We start from the raw sequence: 17,635 nt of genomic DNA, 5'->3' as shown, positions 1-17,635 counted from the left end.
CCTGGGAAATTAAAAACGGAACGAAAACCCACAGGTGAGTCCGGCTGGGGGACGGAACCGAGAGTGTGGCGGGGCCGGGCTGTGCACATGCAGCGGGCGTGAGGGCGTGGCACATGCATGGGCAGTGAGGGCCTGGCCGGACAGCGGCCGGCCGGCCAGACAGCGGCCCCGCCACGGATGGGGCCGGCGGGGCCGGGGATCCCCCGGGAGCTGAGTGACCCCGGGGGGTTCTGCTCTTTGTCACAGTCGGGGGAACGGACGGGCGGATGGAGGGGGGCGATGGCGCTGGGCTGGACAACGGAAAAATATCGACAGCTTGGGGGGGAAAAAACCCCTTTGGAAGCAGGGGGGAAAAGAAAAGGAAAAGTGTCTCCCTTTGTACAGCGGAAAAACCCGAGTGGTGGAGAAGCCATGAGAGGAATCACAGTAATGCCGCGGCCCGGGGCGGGGGCGGCGCGGCCGGGGGCGGCACGGCCCTGGGGTTGGCGTGGCCGAGCCGTGGTCAAGGGGTCGGCGTGGCCAAGAGGCCAAGCGGTGGTCAAAGGGTCAGCACGGCTGAGGGGTTGGCGTGGCCGAGGGGTTGGCGTGGCCAAAGGGCCGGCACGGCCAAGGAGTTGGCATGGCCGAGGAGTTGGCATGGCCGAGGGGTGGTCAAGGGCTTGGCACAGCCAATAGATTGGCATGGCCGCAGGGTTGGCATGGCCAAGTGGTCAACACGGCCAATGGGTTGGCATGGCCGAGGGGTCAACATGGCCAATGGATTGGCATGGCTGAGGACTTGGCGTGGCCAACGGGTTGGTGTGGCCAAGGGGTGGTCAAGGGCTTGGCATAGCTGATGGGTTGGCATGGCCAAGTGGTCAACACGGCCAGTGGATTGGCATGGCCGAGGGGTTGGCATGGCCAAGGGGCCAGCACGGCTGAGGGGTGGTCAAGGGCTTGGCACGGCCAATAGGTTGGCATGGCCGAGGGGTTCGCATGGCCAAGTGGTCAACACGGCCAATGGGTTGGCATGGCCAAGGGGTTGGCGTGGCCGAGGGGTTGGCGTGGTCAAGGGGTCATCATGGCCAATGGGCTGGTGTGGCCAAGGGTTGGCGTGGTCGAGGGGTTGGCATGGCCAAGTGGTCAACACGGCCAATAGATTGGCATGGCCAAGGGGTTGGCGTGGTCAAGGGGCCAGCACGGCCGAGGGGTGGACAAGGGCTTGGCACAGCCAATAGGTTGGCATGGCCGGGGGGTTGGCGTGGCCAAGGGGCGGTCAAAGGGTGGGCACGGCCGATGGGCTGGCATGGCCAAGTAGTCAACACAGCCAATGGGTTGGCATGGCCGACGGGTTGGCATGGACAAAGGGCCAAGGGGTAGTCAAGGGGTTGGCACGGCCAAGGGGCTGGCATGGCCGAAGGATTGGCATGGCCAAAGGGCTGAAGGGTAGTCAAGGACCTGGCACAGCCAATGGCTTGGCATGGCCAAGGGGTCAGCATGGCTGGGGGCACAGCATGGCTGACAGGTTGGCGTGGCCAAAGGGGCCAAAGGGTGTTCAAAGGGTCGGCACGGCCAAAGGGTTGGCGTGGCCGAGGACTTGGCATGGCCAAGGGTCCTTAAAGGGTCAGCACAGCTTAGGGGTCAGTGTGGCTGTGGGGTCAGTGTTGCTGTGGGGTCAATGGGTCTCAGGGCTGACCAAGGGTTTGGCACGGCCAAAGGCTTGGCATGGCCGAGGGGTCAGTGTGGTCAAGGGGCCAGCCTGGCCAATGGGTTGGCGTGGCCACGGCATGGCCGAGGGGTTGGCAGGGCCAAAGGGTTGGCGTGGCCGAGGGGTCAATGTGGCCGAGGGGTCAGCACAGCCGATGGGTTGGCGTGGCCGAGGGGTCAGCGTGACCCCGGGATTGGCGTGGCCGAGGGGTCAGCGTGGCCAAAGGTTTGGCATGGCCGATGTGTTGTTGTGACCGAGGGGTCAGTGTGACCCGGGGGCTGGCAGAGCCGGGGGTGGCCGAGGGGTCAGCGTGGCCGAAGGGTTGGCGTGGCCGGGGGGTCAGTGTGACCCAGGGGCCAGGCCGGGGTCGGGGGTCAGCTGGGCTCCCGCTCTGCCTTCTCCCGGATGGCTTTTCCAAAGGCAAGGTGGCCCCGGCTCCGGAGGGGTCCGGAGCGGGCGGGCGGTGTGGCCGGAGCAGGGACAGGAGCTGGGGACACCGGGAATCACTCCCGGCAAGGGGACGGCAGCGCTTTGGGAACGGCCACGGCAGCGACCCGTGGCCGATGGGCAGCGTGGGGTCCTGGTGGTGGCACCGTGGCACTGGGTGGGTGACCCTGGCCGCCGGCACGGGGCCACCCCCAGCCGGTGGCACAGCGGGGCACAGGCTGGGGGTGCCGAGGGGCACCGGGGGGACACGGAGGGGACACCGGGGGTCTGTGCTGGCAGCTGGAGGGGCCGCCCCAGGCGAAGCCAGTTCGCCCGGGGACCCTGATGGCCTTTTGGAAGTCCCTTGTCCAGCTCTGCCACGTCCCCGTGGCAGCGCAGGGGACAGGGATGGGCAGGGGACGGGGGTGGGCAGTGCTGGGGACAGGGACGGGAAATGAGGGGGACAGGGATGAACGGGGCAGGGGACAGGGATGGGCAGGACAGGGGACAGGGATGGGAAATGAGGGGGAACAGGGATGGGCAGGGAACAGGGATGGGCAGGGCGGGGGATAGAGACGGGCAGGACAGGGGACAGGGATGGGCAGGACAGGGGATAGAAATGACAAAGGCGGGGGAAAGGAATGAACAGGACAAGGGACAGAAATGACAAGGGCGAGGGACAGGGATTGGTGGGGTAGGGGACAGAAATGAAAGGGCTGGGGACAAGATGAGTGGAGCAGGGCACAAGAATGAACGGGTAGGGGACAGGGATGACCTGAACAGGAGACAGGGATGAGCGGCACAGGGGACAGGAGTGAGGAGGGCTGGGGACAGGAATTTATGGGACGGTGAACAGCCATGAGCGGGACGGGGGACAGAGATGAGTGGGACAGGGGACAGGGATGAACAGGACAGGGATGAGTGACACAGAGGATAGGATGAGTGGGGCAGGCGACAGGGACAAACGGGACAAGGGAACGGAATGGGGATGAGAGGAGCTGGGGACAGGGATTAACGGGACAGGGATTAATGGGACAAGGGGACAGGGATGAGTGGTACAGGGACAGGGATAAACGGGACAGGGAGACAGAGATGAGTGGCACAGAGGACAGGATGAGTGACACAGGAGACAAAGGATGAGTGGGGCTGGGGACAGGGATAAACGGGACAGGGATAAACGGGACAGGCATGAGTGTTACAGGGGACAGGGATGCTGGCACAGGTGACAGGGATGAGTGGCACAGGGGACAGGGATAAACGGGACAAAGGGACAGGGATGAGTGGCACAGAGGACAGGATGAGTGACACAGAAGACGAAGGACTAGTGGGGAGAGGGACAGGGATAAACGGGACAAGGGGACAGAGATGCCTGGCACAGGGAACAAGGATGCCTGGCACAGAGGACAGGGATGCCTGGCACAGGGGACAGGGATAAACGGGACAATGGGACAGGGACGCCTGGCACAGGGAAAGGGATAAACGGAGCAGGGATAAACAGGACAGGGGACAGGGACAGCAGGACGAGGAGGCTGCGGGGACACACGGGGCAGCTCGGTGGCAGCGCCGGGCGCTCTCGGGACGGGCAGCGCGGGTGGAAGTCGCCTTCTCTGGCGTGGGGCCTGACTGGGACGAGCCGTGGTGTCCCCGCGAGCGGCGCGGGTGACACTCAGTGTTCGCCAACACAGGTACGGCTGCAGCTGCTTCAGCGGGAGCTGGGGGTGCGGGCCGGGCACGGCCGCGGCTCCGCGGGCGCGGAGCGGGCACCGCCATTTCCGCCCTCGGGGGGCGCGGAGGAGGACGAGGAGGGAGAGGAGGAGGGAGGGGAAGGCTCCTCCGAAATGGCGAGAAGGCGCACAGCTCTCCGGTCCCAGAGCGAGCTTGAGCGGAGCGGTTGCGCTCCGCGGGTTCGGCCTCTCGCGGCGAGAGGCGGCCGCGGGCGGGGGTCTCCGTCTCGGTGTGGCCCCGACAAACAGCTGCGGAAGGGGCGGAGACCCGGGACACCCGGCGGGACGCGCCGGGCTGCCCGCGCTCAGGCCACCACTGTCACTGCCACCCGCGCCCGTGGCGCCTGCGGAGCCCCCGAGCCTCAGGGGACACCGGGGGGGGGGCTCCGCGAGGGGACACCGGGACAGCGGTGCCACCCAGGGGACACCGAGAGCGCCGGGGGCTGCCGGGGCTGCGGGGATGGGGAGGGACAGGGGACAGGGACAGGGAGGGACGGGCAGGGTGGGCAGGCAAGGGTGGTCGGGCAGGATGGGCAGTGCCAGGCAAGGGTGGGCAGTGCCAGGCAGGGTGGTCAGGCAAAGCAGTCAGTGCCAGGCAGAGTGGTCAGTGCCAGCCTGGGATGGTCAAGGGGTCAGACAGAGCGGTCAATGACAGGCAGAGTGGTCGGGGCGGCCAAGCAGAGTGGTCAGTGCCAGGCAGGGGTGGTCAGGCAAGGCAGTCAGTGCCAGGCTGGGGTGGTCAGGGTGGTCGGGCAGTGCCAGGCAGGATGGTCAGGGGCGGCCAAGCAGAGTGGTCAATGCCAGGCAGGGGTGGCCAGGCAGGGTGGTCAGTGCCTGGCACGGGCGGTCAGAGAGAGTGGTCAGTGTCTGGCGGGGTGGTCAGGGCAGTCAGTGCCAGGCTGGGGTGGTCAGAGAGAGTGGTTAATGACAGGCAGAATGGCCAGTGCTGGGCAGGGGTTAGCCAGGATGGTCAGGCAGGGCAGTCAGTGCCAGGCAGGGTGGGCAGTGCCAGGCTGGGTGGTCAGAGCAGTCAGTGCCAGGCTGGGTGGCCAGGCAGGGTGGGCAGTGCCAGGCAGGGTGGTCAGGGCAGTCAGTGCCAGGCTGGGTGGGCAGTGCCAGGCTGGAGTGGCCAGGCAGGGTGGGCAGTGCCCGGCAGTGCCAGCCAGGGTGGTCAGGCAGGGTGGGCAGTGCCAGGTAGAGTGGGCAGTGCCAGGCAGGGTGGGCAGCCACGGGCGCGTCCCCACCGGGATCCCCCAGGGGAGCGGCCCCGGGAAGGGACAGGCAGAGGAATTCCCGGGAATTCCCCAATCCCACAGCGGCGCCATGGCACCGGGACGTGCTCCGCCCGCCATGCGACATTCCGCCGTGCGACATGCCGGAACGCGACATTCCTGCGTGCGACATTCCCGCGTGCGGCATTCCCGCGTGCGACATTCCGCCGTGCGACATGCCGGAACGCGACACTCCGCCGTGCGACATTCCCGCGTGCGACATTCCCGTGTGCGACATTCCGCCGTGCGACATTCCCGGCGGGATGCGGAGGGGCCGGGAGCGCCCCGGGATGCGCGGAGCGGCTCGGGACAGCACCGGGAGGTGGCGGAGGGACACGGGGACAGAGGGGACAGGGAGCGGAGGGGGCAGGGGAGAGGCACAGGAGGGTGGCACGGCATTGTCTAGGATGGGATTGGGATGGGATGTCGGATGGGAGCTGGGGTTGGGATCTGGGACGGGATGTCAGATTTTGGGTGGGATTTGGGGTGGGATCTGGGATGGGATTTGGGGTGGGATTTGGGGTGGGAGCTGCCAGCCTGCTCCTGCGCCCGGAGTGTCCCGGGAATGCCGGACACAGCGGGGACACAGAGCGAGGGGTGTGGGGATGGATTTGGGGGATAAGGGTAGGATGGATTTTGGGGAGATTGCACAGGGTAGAGCTGGATTTGGGGGCGCAGGTTTGGTCGATAAGGGTGGGATGGATTTGGGGACACAGGTGGGATGGATTTGGGGGATAAGGGTGGGATGGATTTTGGGGAAGATTGCACAGGGTCGGGCTGGATTTGGGGCCGCAGGTGAGGTGAATTTGGTGGATAAGGGTCGGATGGATTTTGGGGACGTGGGTGGGATGAATTTGGGGGTACAGGTGAGGTGAATTTGGGGGACAAGGGTGGGATGGATTTTGGGTAAGTGTGGGATGGATTTGGGGGCACAGGTGAGGTGAATTTGGTGCATAAGGGTGGGATGGGTTTGGGGTAAGGGTGGGATGGATTTGGGGGCACAGGTGAGGTGAATTTGGTGCATAAGGGTGGGATGGGTTTGGGGTAAGGGTGGGATGGATTTGGGGGCACAGGTGAGGTGAATTTGGTGCATAAGGGTGGGATGGATTTTGGGGACGTGGGTGGGATGAATTTGGGGGTACAGGTGAGGTGAATTTGGTGCATAAGGGTGGGATGGGTTTGGGGTAAGGGTGGGATGGATCTGGGGGAGATTGCAGAGGGTGGGGCTGGATTTGGTGGATAAGGGTTGGACGGATTTGGGGGCACAGGTGAGGTGAATTTGGTAGGGGTGGGATGGGTTTTGGGTGCCGGTGGGAGGGCGCAGGGCGGGGCTGGGTTTAGAGGGCGGATTGCGGGGAGGTGACCGTGGGTGGGGCTGGCACAGAGGATTTGGGGGCCGAGGGTGACACCTGGTGACACCGCGGGGCTGGCAGGGCAGATCTGGGGACACGGGGGAGAGGACGGGGACGGGACCTTGGCGGCGTGGCGGGGGCTGCGGGGACACGGCCGAGGGCAGGACCTGAGCTGGGCGGGGGACACCGGGCGGGCGCGGTGGCACCGCGGTGGCGCAGGGGAGGGGCCGGGACGTGCCGGGCTCACCGAGCCCGCCATTCCCGGCTTGTTTTTGTTTCTTCCCGGGATATTTTTTCCCGGCTCGTCGCCCGCCGGGCCCTCCCCCGTTCCCGGCTGGGACGGCGGGGTGGCAACCGGGCACGGGGACAGAACGGCGGGGGTCGCCACGGGGGTGAGGGCTCGGGGACAAGGAGATGGCACCGGGGACCCTCCTGGGGACAGCCCGGTGCCTGACACAGGGCAGGGACATCCCGGGGACATCCCAGTGCCCCAACAGAGGGCAGGGACATCCCGGGGACATCCCCGTGCCCCGACATAGGACAGGGGACATGCCGGGGAGGTCCCAGTGCCCTGACACAGGACAGGGACAACCTGAGGACATCCCGGTGCCTGAAACAGGGCAGGGGACATGCCGGGGAGGTCCCAGTGCCCTGACACAGGACAGGGGACATCCTGGGGACACCCCGGGGGAGCTCCGGGCCCTTTTCCCTGGCAAGGTCGGAAAGGTTCGGAGATGTTGAGGGTCAGGACGGAGCTCCCTGTCCTCCCCTCTTAGCACCAGAAGAGTTTTGTTAATGCCTTCCTGGGGGCCTCGCTCGGCTTTTGGGAGCACCGAGCCCTCCCCTCCCGGCCAGCCGGGCCGCCCCCGCCCGGGGGACACTGGGGACACCACGGGGAGCGTCCCCTCCCCCGGGCATCGTCCCCACGGCCACCACCAGCCCTGGGACCCCCAAAATCGGGGACACCTCCCTGCTGTGTGCCTGGAAGACTCGGTGTGTCCCAAAACGCAAGTTTGTGTTTTTGTGGTTTTTTTTTTTTTTGTGTGTGTGTGTGTTTTTGTGATTTCTCTGAATTTTTACAAATCCAGAGCGTCTGAAAGGAGCTGTTTCGGGTTGGTGGGGAGGGGGATTTTAGGGGTTTTTGTGGTGTGTTTAAAAAGACTTTTTCACATTCATTCAGTCGCATAAAAACTCCCGCGAGCCACGGGCGTGCCGGGAGCGTCTCCTCTAGTCCAGAGATAGGAATTCTTTTAGGAAAATCCTAACAAAAATCAGGTGGCTATAGCTCTGGAGATATAGATATATAGATATTCTCTCTTTCCAAATATAGAGCTGCTTAAAAAGATGCAAAACGAGGGATGAGCAGGATTTTGGGGGGTGGGGGGGCGGAAGGGGTGTGTGGGGAGGGGGGAGGATCCTGTAATTCGTTATCTCGTGGGGCTTATCAGCTGCTCTCTAGATAAATGCACGGAGATTAAATAATTTCCCATCAACGCTTTTCCCCCCTTTTGGAAAAAACAAGACCCCAAGCCCAGAGGAAATCAAACCTTTCCCACCCCCCGCCCCCTCCCCTCTAAACGTTGCCAAAGCGATTTTTTTTTTTTTTTGTTTTTCGTTTTTTTGCTGCGGGATTCGTCCCCCCCAGCCTCCCGACATTCCCAAACATGCTTCGATCCATGCGCTCCTCGCTCCCTCTCACCCGGCCGGGGCAGCAGCTCAGAGTCCGGGGGGGTCCGCCTGGCGGGGAGGGCTCTTCTGGCACGGCCTGGCACGGCTCGGGGTGGCACGGCCGCGGCTGGAGCCTTCCCGGCCCTTCCTTCTTTCCTTCCTCCTTTCCTTCCTCCCTTCTTTCCTTCTTCCTTCCTTCCTTCCTTCCTTCCTTCCTTCCTTCCTTCCTTCCTTCCTTCCTTCCTTCCTTCCTTCCTTCCTTCCTTCCTTCCTTCCTTTCTCCGGGAGCGCCGCCGGGATGGCCCCGCTGGAGCCGCCGCCTCCGAGCCCGATGGGGACACCTGGGGGGGACCCGGGGCCACCTCCTGGCAGGGACACCTGGGGGGGTTCAGGACCCAGGGCCACCCCCCGATAGGGACACCCTTGGGAGGGGGCAGGACCTGGGGCCGTCCCCTGACAGGGACAATTCTGACCCTGCCGGGGACACTTGGAGGGGTTCAGGACCTGGTGCCACCCCCTGGCAGGGACACCCGGGGGGGGTCCAGGACCTTGGGGCCACCTCCAAGCCGAGCAGGGACAGCTGTGAGTGACCCTGCCGGGGACATCTGGGGGGTGTCGGGACCTGGGGCCACCTCCCGGCAGGGACATCTGGGACTTGTCAGCACCTGGGGCCACCTGTGAGCGTGGCAGGGCCACCCGGGAGGTGCCACCCCCGCAGGTGCCACCTGCCCGCTCCGGGGCTCCAGGCCGTGTCGCCGCCGAGGTGCCACCACCGTGCGTGTGGCCGGTGCCACCCGGGCGGGGCGCACGGAGCGATTTACAGGCCAGGCTCTCCGGGAGAGCGGGAACGAGGAGGAATTTCATGCAACATTCCTGGGCCGGAGGCGGCGGCGCGGGGCCGGGGCGGGAGCCGGGGATGGGGGATCGGCGGCCCCGCGCCCTCAGTGCAGCGCTCGGAGAAGGAGAAGGAGAATCCGAGTGGGTTTTCTTGGCTTGGGAATTCCGCCCCGCCCTTCCCACGGCGGCTCCGGGCGCGGTCAGCTGTCCACCAGCTGCTTGAGCGCCCGCTCGATGTTCATGCGGTGCCCCACGCGGGTCACCCCCAACTCCACGAAGTCCTCCTTGGTCAGGGCGGGCAGGTGCGTGCCCTCGATCTCGTGGTCCTCGAACTTGTCCCGGTGCTCCACCAGGTTGATGCTCTCCAGCCAGTCCCCCACGTCGTACTTGTTCCACAGGTGCAGCGGCTTCTGCATGAAGGGCCGCGGCGGGTGCAGCGTGTGCAGCGGCGGCCCCGGCGACGGCGACGGCGACGGGGAGCGGCTGCGGGCGCTGACGCTGCGCACCACGAACCGCACCTCCTTGGGCTCGTGCGGGATGGAGAGGCTGGAGGATTTGAGGATGGTGGGGGGCGTCAGGCCGTAGGGCCGGACGGTGCTGAGGGGCTCGGGGCGCTCCAGCGCCGCGGGTTTGACGGGGCTGGGCGTGCGGCGGGTGACGGGGTAGCGGCTGCCGGGCCGCACGGTGAAGGTGGTGCCGGAGCTGCGCTGGGAAATGGTGCTGAGTTCTCCTAAACTACTGAAAAGTCTGCGGAGAGAGCGGGGAGGCGGGGGGAGAAAAGAGAGGAGAGGGAAGGGGTGAGGCCGGGTTTGGGAATGGGGGCGCGAATCCTGCGGGGTTCGGGGAGGTTCGGGGTGGGGGGACACGGCTCGGGCGGGATATCCCGCTGGGGATGTCCCAAAGATTCCGGCAGCGCCGCCAGGGTGGGGGTTCCCGGCCGGTCCTGCCCTCCTGGCACGGCTCTGCGCCCCCGAAGTGTCCCAAACCCTGGGGACAAGGACCCTGTGCCCCGTCCTGCCCCGTCCCCTCCACCCCGTGCTGATCCCACGTGGAATGGGAGAAACCCAGCGGAGAAAAGCTGGGATAAGAGGGAACTTTCCAGCATTTTCCCGGGATGGAGGGACCCTCTGGACACCCCTGGTGAGGTCACCTGGTGGCCAGGGTGTGGCGTGAGGAGCCCAGGGGTGGCCGGGCCGTGTCCCCTCGGCACTGGGACATGTGGGACCCCCTGGCTGTGCCACCGTGGGAATCTTGGATGGGGACAAAGCTCCTCAAAGCGCTGCTGTCCCCTTGGCATTGTCCCCATCCTGCCATTGTCCCCGTGGGATGGACAGGGAATGGGAAAGGAAAGGGATCTGACACCTGGGTGAATCCTAGAAAATCAGAGTCCTGTGCTCTGGAGAGGCTGGGAGAGCTGGGAATGTTCCCCTGGAGCAGGGAAGGCTCCAGGGAGAGCTGAGAGCCCCTGGCAGGGCCTGCAGGGGCTCCAGGAGAGCTGCAGAGGGACTGGGGACAAGGCCTGCAGGGACAGCACACAGGGAATGGCTCCCACTGCCAGAGGGCAGCCATGGGTGGCATCTTGGCAATGAGGAATTCCTGGCCCTGGAATAGAAGTACCAGAGGAAAATCTGTGGCTGCCCCTGCATCCCTGGCAGTGCCCAGGGCCAGGCTGGACACTGGGGCTGGAGCAGCCTGGCACAGTGGGAGGTGACCCTGGATGGGTTTTGAGGCCCATCCCATCCCATCCCATCCCATCCCATCCCATCCCATCCCATCCCATCCCATCCCATCCCATCCCATCCCATCCCTGCCACTCCATTTGTCCTCAGAACTATCCTATAAAACTTCCTTCATCCTGGTGCCTCAGTTTCCCTGCTCAGCCTCCCATCTCAGCTCCCTCCTGGAAAACCAGGACACTCTGGAATGCTGCTGGGATCCACCACTGCCTCGATTGCCACCTCCTGGTTTTGGGAATGCTGATGAACTCCGAGGATCCCATAAATCCATAGCTCTGAAGGGATGAGCTGAACGTGGCTGAAGATCTGCAGGATGAGCCGTGTACCTGATAATTCCCATTTTTGAGCCACATTCCTGATAACTCCCATTTTTCTGCTTCCCTGGCACAGCAGAGAAGGAATCACCTTTTGAAGCTCTGACAGGGAAAAGCTGGATGTCCTGGGATTTCTTGGATTGTTCCTGGGATTGCTGGGATCTTTTCTCCAATTATTTGGATCATTCCTGGGATCATTTGGATCATTCCTGGGATGGCTGGAATCGTTCCTGGGATTGTTTGGATCGTTCCTGGCAAGGCTGGATTGTTCCTGGCATGGCTGGGATCGTTCCTGGGATCGTTTCTGGGATCACTCCTGGGATCATTTGGATCATTCCTAAGATGATGGGGATCACTCCTGGGATTGTTTGAATCTGGGGATCACTGGAACTGTTCCTGGGATCGTTTGGATCATTCCTTGTTCCTTCATGAGGCTCCCGTGCGGCTGCTCCGGTGCTCCATGGTGGGCCTCAAATCCTTGGAATTGTCTCTCACAATTCCCATGGCAGTTTCCAAAGGGGCTGTGACCACCTCCAGCCTTGGTGTGGACCTGTTCCCAACCTTCCTATGGATCTTCCTCAAACCTTCTCCCAGTCTTCATATAGATGTTTTTCCAATCTTCCTATGGATCTTCCATCCAACTTTCCTATGGATCTTCCTGAATTTCCTATGGACGTTTCCTGACCTCCTCGTGGATCTTCCTCTGACCTCCTACAGATGTCCTCCAACCTTCCTGAGGGGTTTTCTCCAACATTTCAGTGGAGCTTTTTCCAACATTCCCAAGGACCTTGTTCCAACCTTTCTACGGATCTTCCTTTGACCCTCCCATGGATCTTCCTGCAAGATCTTCCTTCCAATGGATCCTAAGGATCTTCCTTCTTTTCTATGGACCTTCCTCCAATGCTGATCCCAAACATAGCCCTAACCCTGAGCCTAACCCTAATCCTAATCCTGATCTTAATCCTGACCCTGATCCTGATACCGACCGTGATCCTGATCCCAAGTGCAAACCTGATCCCAGCCTTGACTCTGGCCCTAATCCTGATCCTAACCCTGACCCTGATCCTAACCCTGGATCTGACCCTAAGCTTAACCTTAACCCTGACCCTAAACCTGACCCTAACCTTGACTCTAAATCCACCTCAACCCTGATCCTGATTTTGATCCTGGTCCTAACCCGAAACCTGACCCTAACTTTAACCCTGAGCCTAAACCTGACCCTAATCCTGATCCCAATTCCCAGGTGATCCTAACCTTGATCTGCATCCCACTCCTAATCCTAATCCTAACCTTGACCCAGACCCTGATCCCAACCCTAACTCTGATCCTGACCCCAATCCCAACCCTGATCCTGATCCCAATCCTCACCCTGACCCTACCCCTGGAGCCAGGCAGGGATTCTGGGAACCAGGCAGGGGTACTGGGAACTGGACAGGGGATACTGGGAGCCGGGCAGGGATACTGGGAACTGGACAGGGGATACTGGGAGCAGGGCAGGGATACTGGGAACTGGACAGGGGATACTGGGAGCCGGGCAGGGATTCTGGGCAAGGACCAAACACTGTCCGAAGTTTTCCTGATCCCGGTCACTCCGATGGATGGGACGTGGCCATCCCAAAGGATCCAGGAGCAGATGTGGGAGCAGGACACGGAATTCCTGCTGTCCTGAACCCGGGAGCTGCGGGATGAACCTTGGGATGAGCCCTGGGAGGAACCTTGGGATGAGCTTTGGGATGAGCCTGGGAGGAATCTTGGGATACGGAGATGAGCCCTAGGAGGAACCTCGGGATGAACCTCAGGATGAGCTCTGGGATGAGCCCAGGAAAGACACTGGGTGGAATCTTGGGATAAGCCCCAGGAGGAGACCTGGGATGAACCTTGGGATGAGCCCAGGGATGAACCTTGGGGTGAGCCCAGGGAAGAGCATTGGAAGGAATCTTGGGATAAGCCCTAGGGTGAGCCTAGGGATGAGTCCTGGAATGATGCATAGGATGATCCAAGTGCCCCCAGTGCCAACACAGGGGACGGTTCCCCCTTGGTGTCCCCCAAATATCCCAAATTTCCATGAGACCAGTGCCAGGACTGGGGGAATGAATCCACGGCTGGATCCCGTGGGATGAGCCCCCCATGGCCGAGAGGACCCTCCGGAACGACCCCGCTCCGGGCGTTCCTGGAAAGATCCGGAGCAGGCCGGGAGCTCCCGAGCATCCCGCGCCCCTGCCCCACCCGGGAGCGGAGCAAATCCCTGGGAATGGCATCCAGCAGCTGTCGGGAATGTGGGAACGCGGCCCCCGACATTCCCAGAGCGTCGGGATCCGGCGCCGCTCTCCCGGGACGGGGCCGCGGCCTCGGGAATTCAGCGCTTGGCAGAAAAGGACAAGGAAAAATCAACCGGGAACGGCTCCGGGAGCCGGGACACGGATGGAGCCGGAGCTCCGCACACGGGACGGGACACGAGGACGGGACACGGGGACAACACGCAGGAAGCACAACCAGGAGCACAGAGCCGGCCATGCACGCTGGGAAATTCCCAGGGGGAATTCTCCGGCCCTCCCCATCCCATGGGTCGCCCCTTCCAGCCCAAGGGAGCTGGAGTGGGAACAGCTTTTCCCGGGATCCCGCTGCTGTCCCATCCCAGCCTGGGGAGTCCTTCCAGAGCTTCTGAAAGCCTCTGGGATATCCTGGAGTCATTGCTGGCAGAAGGGGAATCCCTGGATCCCGGTTTTCCTGCTGCGGCCTCGGGTGGTTTCCCTGGGGGATTGGGATGGAGCAGGATCCCAGCAGCTCCCTCCTCTGTCTCATGGAATGTTTGCTCCAGAGGGGCACCTGGGAGCCCCCACCCTGGGGAACCACAGATGGATCCAGGTGCATCCACGGTTTGCTGGGATTGGAATGGGGATGCTCTGCCCCCTTTCCCAGAGTCCTTCCCAGGGTATTCTCCACCTTTCCCAGATTCTCTCCCATCATTCCTGGAGTCTTTCCCACTTTTCCTGGGGTCCTTTCCTCCTTCCTGGGATCTCTCTCACCTTTCCTGGGATCCTTTCTCACCTTTTCTGGGGTTTCTCCCACGTTATGTGGGATCTCCCACTTTTCTTGGAGTCTCTTCCAACATCCTGGAGACCTCTCCCACCTTTCCTGAGATCGTTTTCCCACCTTTCCTGGGGTCTCTCCCACCTTATCTGGGATCTCTCCCACTTTTCTTGGAGTCTCTTCCAACATCTTGAGACCTCTCTTACCCTTCCTGGGGTCCTCTCTCACCTTTCCTGGTGTTTTTCCCACCTTTTCTGGGATCCTTTTCCCACTTTTCCTGGTGTCTCTCCCACCTTTCCTGGTGTCCTTCTCTTTTCCCACTTCCTGGTGTCTTTCCCACCCTTCCTGGGATCTTTTCCATCCTTCTGGGGTCTTTTCCACCTTTCTTAGAATCTGTCCCACTTCTCCTGGGATCCTTTTCCCACCTTTCCTGGGGTGTCTCCCACCTTATCAGGGATCTCTCCCACTTTTCCTGGAGTCTCTTCCAGCATCCTTGAGATCTGTCCCACCTTTCCTGGTGTTCTTCCCTACTCTTTCTGTGGCCTTTTCCCACCTTTCCTGGTGTTTTTCCCACCTTTTCTGGGATCCTTTCCCACTTTTCCTGGGGTCTCTCCCACCTTTCCTGGCGTCCTTCTCTTTTCCCACTTCCTGCTGTGTCTCCCACCCTTCCTGGAGGACCGAGCCGCTCCAGGATCTCCCCACCCCACAGCCCCAATCCCCCGGGATCCCGACGGGAATTTCCTCAGCAGGAACACCAGCGGGAAGAGCCGGACACGCCACCACAGCACAGGGACAGGGCCATGCTCCCGAGGGACGCGCACATCCCGGAGCCGGCGCCGCTCCCTCCGGAACATCGGGAACGCCGGCGGGAGCGGGGCGGCAACGGGGACGAGGGAGAGACAGGTGAGGAATGGGACATTCCCGGTGGGATGGAGCTATGGAATGGGAACGTGCTCACTTACACAACTCGCCCACCCTCCGGAGGCCAGAGGCGGATCTAGGACAGAGCAGCGGGACATGCACATGGAAGCAGGAAAAGAGGCAATGAGAGAAATGTTAGCTCCGGTCCGGGAAGCGCCACACGGAAAAAGAAGCCACCGGACGTCGATCCCGAGGGATTCGGGGCCGGGAGAACCGCGGGAATCGATCCGGCCTTGGTGTTCCCTGAGTGGAGACCCCCGGGTGGGTTTGGGGAGAGTTGGGGATTGGGAATGGGGGAATGGAGGGGGTGGGAATTGGGGGGGAGATCGGGATGGTTCCCGTGGGATGGGTGAGGGCGTGGCCAGCCGGGAATGGGGCGGTTGGAATTGCATGGATTCAGCCAAAGCCTGGAGGGTTGGACAGCGACAGAGCTGCTGGGAGGGCTGGGAAAAGAGGGAACAGCGGGGAGGGATTCGGGAAAGGGCCAGGGATTTGGGAAAGAGAGGGATTTGGGAAAGGCAGGGAAATGGGAAATGCAGGGATTTAGGAAGGGCAGGGATTTGGGAAGGAGCGGGGATTTGGAAAGAGAGGAATTCGGGAAAGGCAGGGATTTGGGAAAGGCAGGAAAATGGGAAAGAGGAATTTGGGAAAGGCAGGGAAATGGGAAATGCAGGGATTTAGGAAGGGCAGGGATTTGGGAAGGAGCGGGGATTTGGAAAGAGAGGAATTCGGGAAAGGCAGGGATTTGGGGAGGGCCAGGGATTTGGGAAAGGCAGGGAAATGGGAAAGAGGAATTTGGGAAAGGCAGGGAAATGGGAAATGCAGGGATTTAGGAAGGGTAGGAATTTTGGAAAGAAGAATTTGGGAAAGGCAGGGAAATGGGAAAGAGGAATTTGGGAAAAACAGGCAAATGGGAAATGCAGGGATTTGGGAAGGAGAGAAATTTGGGGAGGAGGGTGGATTTGGGAAAGACAGGGATATCGGAAAGAGGGATTTGGGCAAGGCAGGGATTTGGGAAAGGAAGGAAACAACAAACGCATGAGAAAAATGCCCCACAGCCAAAACAACACCGAGCAGCTGACACAAAATTCCCAAGTTTTTCCATGTCCCCCCAGGGCTGGTGACAGTGACGGTGCCATCGGCCACCCCCAAAGGCCACGGGATGTTCCCGGGGATTCGGTGCTTCCCAGAGGGAATAACCTGTGGAAGTTGCCCGGGATCCCTGGGCTGTGCTGTCAGGAAGGAGGGAATGGCCTCATTCCACCTGGATATGGACCAGGAGCTTCCAGGTTTGGAATGTTGGCTCCAAATGCCCCCAAACCCCTGGATTATTCCCAATTTTAACCCTTTCTGCAATGGAACAGGCAGGAAATGCCAGAGCTGTGCCGGGAGCAGAGACACCTCGGGAATGCCAAAAGTTGGAAGCTGCCATTGGAGCAGAGTCTGGGAACATTTGGGAATGTGGATTTGGGAATTTTTGGGCAGGACGCATGGTTATCCCTTGGGTAAAACATCCCAAGGGGCCCAGGCCGGAGCAGGGATGGGGAGGAGACCCAAGGGGGTCTCAGGCTCCAGCAGGGATTTGTCCGGAGCGGTTTTGGGATTGGGATTTATCCATGAGCTCTGTCCCGGAGCAGGGACAATCCAGAGCAATCCCGGGAAGCTCCAGCAGGGAGCTCTGGCAGGATCGGGGATGTTGTAACTAAAATTCCCTTTTTTTCCTTCTCTGATCCCAGCAGGAAAAGGGAATTCCAGGCTGGAATCCATAGGAAAATTCCCAATTCCTCGAGTGTTGCCCCTGGGCCTTCCCAAGGCAATCTCTTCCCGTGAGAGATCCTGCAGAACATCCGGAGCTCCCTCCTTCCCTGAACTCCACCTGGAATGGATCCCTCTGGATTTCTCCAAGGAAAATCCCCTTTCCCACGATTCCCACCTCAAGGAAAAGGTGACAAAGCCCAGTTTAACGGGAACATGGGGACAATTCCACTCTTCCCACTCTGAGGCTCTCTCAGGACCTGGAGCTCATCCCTTGGAGCTCCAGGCAGCCCCACTGCTCTTCCCAAATTCCCAAAAAGCCCGTTTCCTTGGGATGAGCGTGATGGGTGATGCTGGGATGGGAGAAGCCAGCGGAGTGGTGACGTGGGGACACGGTGACACTGGGACAGGACACGTGCTGGGGGGGACCCTGTCTCCTTGTAGGCATCAAACCCTTCCCAGATCCTGCAGCACCTCCGAATCCTCTGGGATCAAGGGCTGGGAGGGTCCTCTCAGTGCAGACCCCCAGAATTCCCCATTTTCCACAGCTCAGCCTCCCTGAGGACCTCAAAGATCCCCAGCCTTTGAGAACCTGGGGAAATTCCATGGAAACCCAGAGGGGAAGGGATCCAGGGGATCCCACTGTGCCTGGGGACCCCTGCAGCAGCCTCTTCCCATGGGAAGTGGAATCCATGGAGCCCAGTGGGAGGGAGGGTGGAGAACACAGGGGTTGTGGCCGTTTGCAGCGTGGTCACCTCCATCCCAATCCTGGTCACCTCCATCCCAATCCTGGTCACCTCCATCCCAATCCTGGTCACCTCATTTCCAATCCTGATCACCTCCATCCCAAGCCTGGTCACCTCCATCCCAATCCTGGTCACCTCATTCCCAATCATGGTCACCTCCATCTCAAT

At 61.6% G+C, this 17,635-nt stretch overlaps 1 protein-coding gene across 1 annotated transcript in view; it reads right to left on the bottom strand.

Annotated features, from left to right (window-relative positions):
* Window positions 1-8,401: 8,401 nt before the first annotated feature.
* SHANK3 (SH3 and multiple ankyrin repeat domains 3) overlaps window positions 8,402-17,635 on the bottom strand; it is a 133,522-nt gene continuing 124,288 nt past the window's right edge. Inside the window, exon 25 of the mRNA XM_058805981.1 lies at window positions 8,402-9,712. Coding sequence (XP_058661964.1) covers window positions 9,166-9,712 — 547 coding nt within the window. The 3' untranslated portion in view covers window positions 8,402-9,165. The remainder of the gene's footprint in view (window positions 9,713-17,635) is intronic.

Source organism: Ammospiza caudacuta, chromosome 5 (assembly GCF_027887145.1).
Source record: "Ammospiza caudacuta isolate bAmmCau1 chromosome 5, bAmmCau1.pri, whole genome shotgun sequence".
Classification (NCBI taxonomy): domain Eukaryota; kingdom Metazoa; phylum Chordata; class Aves; order Passeriformes; family Passerellidae; genus Ammospiza; species Ammospiza caudacuta.
This window is presented reverse-complemented; position numbering and strand designations above follow the sequence as displayed.